General features: G+C 37.2%; 1 protein-coding gene across 6 annotated transcripts in view; it reads left to right on the top strand.

The window, feature by feature from the left end:
• The window catches only part of SOX5 (SRY (sex determining region Y)-box 5), a 414,575-nt gene that overhangs the window by 362,200 nt on the left and 39,929 nt on the right, over positions 1-12,446 (top strand). For all 6 annotated transcript variants that reach the window (XM_014544242.1, XM_014544245.1, XM_014544247.1 and 3 more), the window contains exon 10: positions 7,418-7,595. In XM_014544242.1, coding sequence (XP_014399728.1) covers positions 7,418-7,595 — 178 coding nt within the window. The remainder of the gene's footprint in view (positions 1-7,417; positions 7,596-12,446) is intronic.

Here is a 12,446-nt window from a genome sequence, read left to right as displayed (position 1 = left end):
CACCAGGGGGCAGACACTCAACGCAGGAGCTGCCCTCTGCTGGTCAGTGTGCTCCCATGGAGAGAGCCGCTCAGCCAGAAGCCAGGCTCACAGCTGGCAAGCACAGCAGCAGTGGTGGGAGCCTCTCCCACCTCTGTGGCAATGCTAAGGATGTCCGACTGTTGGCTTAGGCCCACTAAGTCGTCAGTTGGACATCCCCCCAGGGTATGGGTTCTTAAACTGGCCCGGAGGGCCGGAACAAAAGCATGGATGGAGTGTTTGTGTGAACTAATATAAATTCAAAGTAAACATCATTACATAAAAGGGTACGGTCTTTTTTTTTTTTTTAGTTTTATTCATTTCAAACGGGCAGGATCCAGCCCGCGGGCCTTAGTTTGCCCACAGCTGAACTAGACCAATTTAGACCAGGTCAAGTTAGAGTACCGTAGTTTGCCCACGGCTGGCTTAGGCCCAATAAGCCGTCAGGACATCCCCCGAGGGCTCCCAGACTGTGAGAGGGCACAGGCCACACTGAGGGACACCCCCCCCCCCGTGCACGAATTTCATGCACCGGGCCTCTAGTATATATATATTTCAATTACCATATGGCTATTAAAGAATCAAAGCATATTTATAAATGAAACAATATATTAAATGCATAGACAGCCTGTCCTCAAAGAATTCAGTTTAAATAAGATGCAATTCTACATATGTTTACACCTATGTCTCAAATAGAAAGGAAATGCATTTCTTTTTTTTTTTGCTCCTTTATTACTGACCACACAAAACAAAAGCCTCAAAACCACATGCCTAGATGTTAGGTGACTTGCCTTTTTCTAATGCCTGACATATAACAGTCATTAATAAATAGTTGAAATTTTATTCAATAAATAATGAATGGATGGATGGATGCTTGAATAAATGTACATGGTCTTGTCCATTGACGTTAGAGTGCTATACATTTGTTAACTACCAAATAAGTGTTTCATTTTCAATGAGTCATTTAGGTAAATATTTAAGGAAGTAGAATTTTGAGACAACTGTGATATGCCACAAACTAGATTATCAATTAGATACTAGAGAATGAATTAGAGAATGAATCAATTAGAGAATGAATCAATAAGAGATGAATGCTTTTTCTGGAGGGTACAATCCTTTGCACATTCTTAGTGGTCCATCTTGTGGTCCAAGATCCATATGTGAGCATATTTCCATGCTGTGAACAGCAAGGATGAAAATAGAAAGAAAGAAGTAGACTTCTTTAGGATATTGACATCCCTATTAAAATTCCTTAGCAAGAAGTGAATGAAGGCTAAGGAGTAATAAGAGAGAAATAACCCTCCAGGATTCTGGAGAATGAGTTTTATTATATAATTATTTGATTTCTTATATAAATCAAACATCAGAATGTGTTTGGTCTTTGTGCATTATAACATGATGAATATTATACAGTTATATTAGAGTAACACATTTTTATAGAATAAACTTATTACTTGAAAACCATCTAAATGAAATATATTTTAACTTTATATTTTACATAGAATAACCCCTGCATCCATGATGACAGTTGGTATTTTTCCAGTGCATGTAAGGCTCTATATTTGTGTCAAACTTATTTCCTTATCTAATTTATTATTTATATGTGTGGGGACTTTCATTGGCTGGGATACAATTTAATTAGGAACTCCATGATATTTTTATATTGTGACCACAAGCTGATATTAAGTGAAGTGTTTGCATTCAGACAAGTTATAGAAGCTCTAAGTAAATGGAACATGCCTGAACTATTATGTTTGTTTGGGTTGTACGTGCTTTGCATTCTATCCCAGACAACTAAGATTAGCAAAGACTTTATTGGAAGAAGCTATAGCATGAATAGGTTCCTAAAACTTGTATGTGGATATACAAAATAGTATTCTCTTCTACATTATTATATGAATTACTATATTTCTGGCATATTGTACACAAACCCTTGATATTTTCTCTCAAAAAAATTGTCTAAGTTAACTCTTTAGTATAAAGGAAGAAAATGTTCAGTGCTATATAGTGTGAGAAACAGATGCACATAAAAAAATCACCAAAATAAGTCAATGTTATGTGCCTCAACTTTTAAACGAATGTATAAAGTAGCAAATGTGAGTATTTATTTTATTATTGCATGTTTATTAACCATTATATGGCTTATTATGTGGTAGTATTAATATGGCTAAGCCTGAATTTCAGAAATTATATTCCATTAACATCTTTTTAAATGTAATTTTAATTTGTCATGTAAATGAAGAATATTGTATGTTGAGTCCACAAACCAAGGTTCATTAAAACTTTTTGAACCATAGTTTCCTTTTTGGGTTTATTAATTACTTCATAGTATTGAAAATTAAATAAATGATTGACTTGAAATAAATATAATTCTATGAATGTAAATAATAGCCTTCTATTAGTGCTTACCTTAACTTATACATGTTTGCTCTATATTTATCACATACAAGTTTGGAGCTATTCAACAGACACATAAGATTATTTTTATCTGTCAATTTGTATATAAAGGAAATAAGTATAATATATGCTATTTTCAAAAATTTGAACTGACAGCCCTAGCTGGGTTGGCTCAGTAGATAGAGGGCCTGGGTTTGATTCTGGTTAAAGGCACATGCCCAGGTTGCAGGCTTGATCCCAGTAGGGGGCATGCAGGAGTCAGCCAATCAATGAGTCCCTCTCATCATTGATGTTTCTATCTCTCCCTCTTCCTTCTTCTCTGAAATAAATAAAAATACATATTTTTTTAAAAAGTTTTAACTGACAACGTAATTTAACAATTGGACCAGTAATTAACAGAAAATTGTTTTCTTCACTGCTTGATGCTGAACTTGATAGAAATGCTTTCTTTTCCAATGCTTTCTTGACCTTGAAAATTACTTATGTTTGTTTATATGTAAACTAGGACCCAGTGCACGAATTTGTGCACCTTGAAAGGAACTGTGGGCCACGAGGCTGGTAGGCACAGGGGCAGGTCTCGGCCCATCCTCCACGCCCCTCCAGCCCCTCCTGCTGCGACCTCCTGTCCCCTGTATTCCAGCAGCCCCACCCACTCCTGCTGCCCCCGCTTACACCCGCTGACAGTGTGGAGCCATTGAGGCTGGCACCAGCAGGGGTGCGAGTGGCAGCTGCTGCCCCGATAGCCCCTCAGGAGCAGGGGGAGGTGGAGAAGCCCTCAGGGGCGATCAGAGCCAGCAGCCGCCGCTCGCATCTGCTGATGGCACCAAGTGATTGGGCCTGGCGCCGGGCACCAGCAGCGGGTGCGAGCAGTAGCTGCAGCACCGGCTGTGGGTGTGAGTGGGGCCAGCACTGGCAGTGGGTGTGAGTGGCGGATCCGGCGCTGGTGGCAGGTGCGAGTGGGGTCGATGCTGGCTGCACATGTGATCGCCGGGTGGGACCACAGCACATGGGAGCAAAGAATTTTCAGTAACCACCAGAGGCTCGCCCCGATGACAGCGACCGGTGCCCCGCCTTGGTCTGGTGCCCCCACTCACCTGCTCCACTATTCCACTGCACGGCCAACACCTGCCATGTCCCGCGCACACCCCCTGGTGGTCAGCACACATCATAGTGACCAGTTGTTCGGTTCGGTTGTTCTGGATGTTCTGCCGTTCGGACTATTTGCATATTAGCCTTTCATTATATAGGATTATATATCTTAATTTTTAAATGTATACTTTATATTTAAAACTATAGACTAATCATGCTAAGCTTCAAAATTTCTCCTAAATGAGATATTGCAAATAATAAACAAAGTAGAAAAAGCCTTACATTTGGCACTTATTGTGCATATTCATAATTAGGAGGCCACATCCCATAAATGAATAGTCCACTTCCATTTCATAGTTAGAGTGTTTTAATTTTTATCTAGTCAAGTAAAAAATAATTAATAGAGCCCTAGCCAGTTTGCCTCAGTGGATAGAGCATCAGTCTGCGGACTGAAGGTCCAAGGTTCAATTCTGGTCAAGGGCACATGCCTGGGGTTGCTGGCTGAGTCCCCAGTAATGGACGTGCAAGAGGCAGCCAGTCAATGATTCTCTCTCATCATTGATGTTTCTATCTCTCTCTTCCTCTCCCTTCCTCTCTGAAATCAATAAAAATATTTTTTTAAAATAATTAATAGAAAATGGTAAACTACTGTATTCTTCATAAATAATAGGTATTTGCTATAGTAGCTCTGTTATAAATTATTACAAGAATCAAATTGTGAAATATTATATAATGGGTCAAAATTATTTTTATAGCTACCGGTATAAGGATCAAGCATGTGGGTTCTTATTAATATACCATTAGCCTGGTCACACAAAGAAAGAGAATGAAAGGGCAATTATGAATGACATTTCTGTCAACTTTGGACCTGTCAACCTCTATTATGTCCTTAGGGCTTTGCACTTTTTGGATTTCAGGCATCATGCTGCCTCGAATGGAGGAGAATATTAAGAACCCCGGTGGATCTCTTGCTCTGATCATTGCTTTGGGTAGTCCTTTTTCAGTATGCTTATGTAATAGTTCTTAATGCTTAAAGCACAGCCAGTGACCTTTCACCCCATCAGCACCACAACTGCATCATCTTCAGGGACACTACCGTCCTCTCTCTACACACACTCACCATTTCCTCTGAGCTGGTAAATCTCTGTAGCAACTCTGCGAACATACTCGCTCCTCTCTTTTCTTTCTGCACAGTCAAGTGGAACAGCCACCTTCAGTTTCTCCAAGCATCCCCTCAAAACTTCTGCAAGAGTTGTGATGCTGTCAGGGGAAGTTTTCAGGCTGTCATGACAAAAGCTAGTGGTTTCACACAGAAGGTAGTGAGCAGGTGCGACGTTTGATGGGGGAAAAGTGCCTCGACTATTTACAGCTGCATAGTAAACAGTCAATGAAGCTCCCTTCTGACAGGATATTTTGGCGGAATTTCAGGGAGAAAATGTGGATTCTAGTCCTTATTGTCTCACCGAATCTCAGTAGCATTTATTTTATTATGCACATGCATATTTTTATTTATTATTAGCATATAATGCTATGTTCTGATAAAAAAATTAAGGATTGAGCTACTATTACATCATTTTTAATGTTACCTCCTTATACTGAGGAAGTTTTTTAAAGGGGTTTGTAGCCAATACGCATATATTTTAATAATCTCCCTGTATATTATATAAGGCAGTGTCACTCAAACATTAGTGTGCATCAGAATCACCTGGGAATGCTTGTTAAAACACAGATTGCTGGAACCCACCTCCGAAGTTTCTAAGGATAAAGAATTTGCCTTTCTAACAAGTTCCCAGGTGGTGCTGGTGGTGCTAGTCCACAGACCACATTTTGAGACAGGGTCATTCATACTGGAGGAGAGTAAAAAAGGGGAAACAGTACCCCTGGGTTTCTGCCAACCATAGCATCATATATATGGATTTTGGCTGACCGGCCCAACTAAATGTTCAAATTGAAAAATGGAGGGATGATTTTGCCCCAGTACTTTTAAGAAAGCTAAAGTAAACTTTTCAAAAAATATATTAAGCCAGTCATGGAATTATCTTACTTCACTTTTTTACAAAATTCTATGAATCCATAAAAATTTGGTATAATGGTCATTAACTTATTATGCATCTAACATGACCCCAGATTGCCATTGAATTATCTCATGGATTTTCAGGTAACTGTTCTTTTCTCTGAAACAGAAAATCGAATTGGAAAAAAAAAAGTTAGCCATTTTCCCTAGCCTGTTCATAGGTTTCGTAAGTGCAGCTAAAAATAAAATCTAACAATAAACCACTTTAAAATATAAATTTGAAATAGATGTTATATTACACCATTTTGCCATTTTTATAAAGTGCCTTGTTCCAGTGTTTTTTAGTAAATATATACATAACATTTTGTATGCATTAATTAACATGTTTATTAACAGGTTTCAATGTCACCAAGTCACACCATTTGATTCAAACTGTTCCAATTTTGACAAGTTATCCTGCTACTACTGGTAGATATTTTATGTACCTAACTCATGAAGATTAAACAGTAGGAAGGGAGAGGGATAGAGAGTTAGAAACATCAATGGGAGAGAAACATCAATCAGCTGCCTCCTGCACACCTCCTACTAGGGGTGTGCCGGCAACCAAGGTACATGCCCTTGACCGGAATCGAACCCGGGACCCCTCAGTCTGCAGGCCAACGCTCTATCCACCGAGCCAAACCGGTTAGGGCTGTATATATTTTTTAAATCCTCACCCAATGATAGGTATTTTTTTTATTTTGAGAGAGAGAGAGAGAAATTGATGTGAGAGAAACATTGATTGATTGCCTCCCATATGCACCCTAACTGAGGATGGAATCTGCAACATTTTCGATGTACGGGACAATGCTCCAACCAACAGAGCCACCTGGCCAGGGAGGAAGCTATATTTTTATTCTATAATAATACTTATGTAAAACTGGATATAATTTAAACAATAAAATACAAGCAAATTATGCAATATTTTAATTTTAGAGCACAGAAAAGTAATAACTTTTTGTTTGTAATGAAAAAAAGTGATGTCGTGTCTGATTCTTATATATTGCAATAAAAATTTGAGTGATAATTGTACTCATAAGGGCTAATATGGATAGTTATAAAATAAAATGTGAACTATGCAAACTTGACCTGTTCAAGCATAGAACAATTGAAAATCACCATACCTGCTGAACTGACCACATACAAATCTTTATACCACCATGTAGTGCACTGTAAGGAAAATATGTAAAACAAATTTGGATTTTAAAAAATGTAATGTTAAATGTTTAGAACATTGTTGCACATAAATAGTACATATTAATATAATGCTAATTATATTGTTTCCATTTTTTATTAAACCCAAAAGTGCTCCTAGGAAACTTAAGAAAAGGGGTTATTTTCTAACAGTTAGAAAGTTTTTTTTTCTTTTTTGTATTTAATTTGGGGAGTAGTTCTGATCAGAGCTACACACCATTTCACTCCTCTATCATGGATGTTCCAGGAACTCTACCTAAGCACCAGGATACAAAGATGCTTGGGACTCAAACCCTGTTCTCTGGAGGGTGGATAAAAGCTGTCTACATCATAATTTTATATGAACAATGGATTGTCTCTCAATAAAAATGAATAGTACAAATAATAGCTCTTTCAGAATATTTCTTACAGGTGACATCAGTTATGTGCTTTCTGAATGGTTGAGTGTACTTATACTTTATCTAATACAAAAGGTGTTTCATAATATGTAGTTAACAGTGACATTTTTGACAGTTGACCAAACATTTGTGATGTTCAGATTGAATGCTAAGGTCACTGATTGGTAGAGTAACTTGATGGGAAAGGACAGGCACTCTACCTGTGTTTTTCTAGGAATTTGTAATCAGCTTTTCCTTATCACAACTCATGTTCTAATGATCATTGCAGGATGAAGTGGCACAGCCACTGAACCTATCAGCTAAACCCAAGACCTCTGATGGCAAATCACCCACATCACCCACCTCTCCCCATATGCCAGCTCTGAGAATAAGCAGTGGGGCAGGCCCCCTCAAAGCCTCTGTCCCAGCAGCATTAGCTAGTCCTTCAGCCAGAGTTAGCACAATAGGTAAGTTCTGTTTCTTTTGTTCTTGCTGATTTTCTGTTTGTGGCAATTGAATGAAATCATCTTTTAATGGCAAATCACACATACCCTATTCATGGCTTTAGTTCCATACGAGAGTTCCAATTTGATGAGCCTCATAGGTCTGTTTTAACATGCAATTGGAATTTGTAACTGAACTCCAAGTTATAATTTCCCCCTGAAAATCAAATTGAACTGCTTATGTTTGTTGCTATAACTGATGTTCCTAAGTTTATATAAAAGAGGCCTAATGTCTAATCACAGAGAGCAGTGGTTCCAGAATGCTATTGTCAGGTGACTTGCCTTTTCCATCACTGAAATTTATTTTTATATTTTGTGATATGTACAAAGTATACATAATAATGAAATACCTTCTGCCTGGTTTAGCAGTCAACCATCAGGATGTGAAGTTTGTTTAGTTCCACACCACTTGAAATTTACCTGAATATATTAAAAGTATTATAAAAAGTTGATAGCTTCATTTCTCCAAAATTGTCATTTCAGTAGAGTAGCCAAACACTAGAAAATGTTTCTCATATGTAATACTTTCAGCAATAAAGATTTAATTTTTTAAAAAAGAAATGCTTCTATAAGCTTTTAAAATTTTTAATAGTTTGTATTTTAGTAACAGAAATTAGACAGCACTTACTTAATTGCGCATTTATTAAAATGTTTGTCATTTGTATATATTATGAGGAGGCTAGCACAGACCAATCCTCAAGGAGCTCAAGGTTTAGTTGGGGGGAAAATCATCCTACAGCACAAGTCAGCCATAGTAAGTAATATTCCAGAGCACAGATACAATCCTTTGTTCATAAAGAGGAGAGTGTGGAATTCTATTTGGGAAGGATCAAGGGAGGCTAAGCTGGGGATAATCTATTTCAAGTGGAGCCTTGAAGAAGAGTAATAGCCCTAGAAATTTAGACTGTAAAAAAAAAAACCCCCACACAAAAACAAAACAAAAAAACAGTAAAATAGTACACTTTTGAGAAACATTGATTTGGCTAGGTATAGAATGAGGGTGTAGTAGAAAGTGATCAGAGCTAAAACTGAATGGGGCAGAAAAGTTAAAGAACACGAAGAATAAAAACATTAGGATTTAGTTGGAGCTTATGGGTAGCTAGACTCAGAGAGAGGTTAGTACAAGGGTGTAGCAGAATTCCAATTACAACTATTTGAAGAATATGAGGGAAAAAAGAGCAGTTGATATATAGACCAGTCTCTTTGTAAGCTTGATGTTGAAAAGTAATTTTGAGAAGACTGAGTAGTGATGGTTTTAGAATAGAAAAACCATATTATTTTTCAAAGGGAATAAGAATTGGAGAGATGTATAGATATAAAAGAGTGCATCAGTGATGATGCAACAAGAAGAGATAAGGAGAAAGGATTAACTTTGGAAAGGAGAAAAGTCCATTGTTTTTTCTAAGACTGAAGGAAAGAAAGAAAAAAGAAGTAAGGTTGTGAAGAAATTGTGGGATGGATAGAAAGAAAGCTGAAGGGATGTATTCCAATTGCTTCCATCTTCACAAAGTAGAATTCCAGATTATTTGCCAACAGAAAGTCAGTGTGGGCCAGTGGGGCAGCCATAAGAAGAGAAACAATGAAAACCTAACTTTTGAGAAGTCTGAAAACAGTTGGGTGTACGTGTGCTTTTTATTATTATGCACCATTCCGTTATGGTCAAACTCTCAGTCACTCTGCTCAACATCCTTAATGGACACCAAGATAAAGACTTGCTTTCATGTCCTAAGTTGGTAAAAAAAAAAAAACAAGAAAAAGCAATACTTTATTTGGCAAGAATGATTTATTTCCATAATAGACATGAAGGCTTATCCTAGTAAATATCACAATGTTGGTATATGAGTTACTTTTGTAATATCATTAGAACTAGAATATTAAACTAATGGAATAACTAATGCATTTGTATTTTTAGATGAGGATTTTATACATTAGCATTCCAAAGATTAAGTATAAGAAAATATTTTAGAAAGGCAAGAATATATTTAATGATATTTGTCATCTGACTTTCTCCACTACTAAAACTTCTCTTATTTTGTTCCCTGAAACATCCCTTCACCACACACATATTCCTCATATTTTCCAAGGAGTTGAGGGCACTACAATTTGCTTTTCTATTTTCAACAAATGGCAGATGTTGAAAGCTGAAACTATAATGAGTAATAATGTAGTTGGATAAAAGCTCTGAGCATTAATGGTGTTGTAAAGGTCACTCCTGAAAGAAGAATTAATGTGTTATGCCATTAATAAAGCATGGAAAACTGTGAACTAAAAGATAACTAAAGGTATCATTAATGACATGGGTTCATTGTTATATACCTACCAGCCATAAATATAGAAAGTGAGTTTTTGAGGTTGGTGACCAATATTACAGTATATTATATAAGGACGTTTTTAATATGGATGGCAAATGATAGGCAGCTCCAAAGAAAGAATCCTTAAAAGCCAGGGAAGGTTCAGATGATTGATGGATAATTTTAGAAGCTCTTGACCAGATGTTATCTTTCCCTCATTGGCCGTTTTCACTTACGTTGCACATGTATAGAACACTTTTAACTTTTTTCAAAGCATTTTTAATCTATTTTCTCACTGCAGTTAATTTTAGAAGTATAGAGCCTCAACTGGATGGAGCAGATATCCATATCAAATAGTCAAAACTTGTTATTTTACAGATAAAGAACAGAGGCCTACAGTGGCTAAGTGCTTACTAGGGACTCTAAGTAAGTTGCTCTCATGGTGTAGGTAGCTCTGTGACTCTGTTTATTACCTCTGGTTTAGTTTCAAGGAAACACATACACAGAAACTTAATAACTTGGCCAACTCACATCCAGTGGAAGTTGAGGCCTTAAAATCAGAGTCCAGGTTGGGATGCTTTATTTTTAGTTATTGCCTATTGGTAGTCTCTCTGTATTACATGCTTTAATCAGGCATCTATTTAACCTTTCACTCATTCATCCAATAGATGGGTATTAAACATCTTCTCTATGCCATACATTTTTCTAAGCCTGGAGGATAAGCAGGTGAAAGAGTTGGACTGAGGCTTAGATGCCATGGTCTTTGTTCTATCATCTCTAAAACACTAAAACATATTATTCTTACTCTTCATTCCTGATGGATAAGTGAAATTTTGCCTGGGCAAATGTGTGTACACACACAGATTCAATAAGATGAAGGGAAACACTTTGAGGTCCATTAATTTGGTATTTTATTCCTGCAACTTGCTCATTTAAAATATGATGCCATGAAGGAGAATATTAGCTCAAATACATTTACATTTTTTATGAGAAAAACTTTTCTGAGGGTAAGGTACTGAACAAGAATTGTGTAATAGTTACATAGGTAGCCATTGGATTATCAGGAAGTTAGGGGTATCATTCAACATCTGGCAATTAACATTCACAAAACATTTCACAATTTACAATTTGCATTCATGTTTATTATTCAACTAATTCTTGAGAGATTTCACATGTGAAGAAATAACAAGGTGCCCAAAATCTGATGATGATATGATGTCAAAAATCGTAAAAAATATTAATATGTATTGAAAATAATTTAAAACACCTGGGCCTTTACTTTTACTTATAGCTGAAAAACCAAATGTAAAATAAGTATGTACTAAATAAGAATTTGTATTGCCCTGATAGCATTTATTAAGCTCATGGATTTTAATAAATCCATGATATATAGTACAGGCCTCCATTGATATGATGACATAGAAAATCAATGAACTTGGAATTATAAACTGGAAACTTTCAACTTAGAAATATGCATTTATTCCTTCAACAGTCTGCCATGGGCCAAAGGAATAAAAGACTAAAAGAAAAAAAAATGCCCTCAAGTAGTGAGTTCAGAGACTGGTGTGAAAGACAAATTTAGAAAACGAGCTACAATGACACAATAAGAACATTTACAAGGTTTTGAAGGAGCAGATAAATGGGAAGTACTACTGCTGCCAAGGACTATGTCTGGGGTATGTCAGCAAAGTCCTTACAGAAGAGTGACATTTAAATAAATTCCCAACACACCAGGAAGAGAGCGTATTTCAGTAAAAGACAAGCTTGGACGACAGAGGTGGGCGGGAGGAGGAAGGCTGTCCTTAGAACAGGAAATAGTTCCGTGCAGCACAGAACTCCTGAGAGACCAGCAAGAAATGACCCGGGAAAGATAAGCAGAGTTGACATCATGAAGAGATGTTTAGGCCATTTTAAAGTGTTTGGAGTTTATCCTAGAATGACGTTTCGTGGGGAGCATTAAAGTGTTTCCTGTTTCAGTATATTTGGGAAAGGCTGCATGTTATTGCTACTTCTTGCAGATCCACGATGCACATGAACATATTCAAGATTTTGAGAATTTGTGCATTGAAGAAACCTTTTTAACTTTCATTAGTATTTTCCACATTTATTGGAACATGGGGTTATTTTGCTTCACAAAATCATCATCTTATAATGCTCTCTTAAGCATTGGGGTACCAAGAGATGAGCTTTTTAATCAGGTAAAGTGACATGATCCAAAATCCTTGTTTTGGAATATTTTGGAATGTTGTATCTGCAAGCAGAGTAGGAGATGGATTCAAGGAGTGTAAGCCTGAAGATAGGGAAACCAGTTAGGAGGTTATGGCATTAGCCCAAGTGAGCTATGAGGTGGCTTCAGCAAACATAGGGCATGTGGGGATCGAGAAGAAGCACATGTGAGAGCAAGGAGCAGACAAAGCTGTCAGGGCTCGGTTGTGGTTGCCTTTTATATGTTTGGGTAAAGGAGGTGTCTTAGATGACTCCCAGGTGACTGCATGGGCAACTGGCATGGGCTATGGGTGTAGAA

The sequence above is a fragment of the Myotis brandtii genome, unplaced genomic scaffold, assembly GCF_000412655.1.
Source record: "Myotis brandtii unplaced genomic scaffold, ASM41265v1 scaffold358, whole genome shotgun sequence".
Taxonomy (NCBI): Eukaryota; Metazoa; Chordata; class Mammalia; order Chiroptera; family Vespertilionidae; genus Myotis; species Myotis brandtii.
The sequence above is the reverse complement of the archived record's forward strand: the minus strand, read 5'-3'. Positions and strand labels throughout refer to the sequence as shown.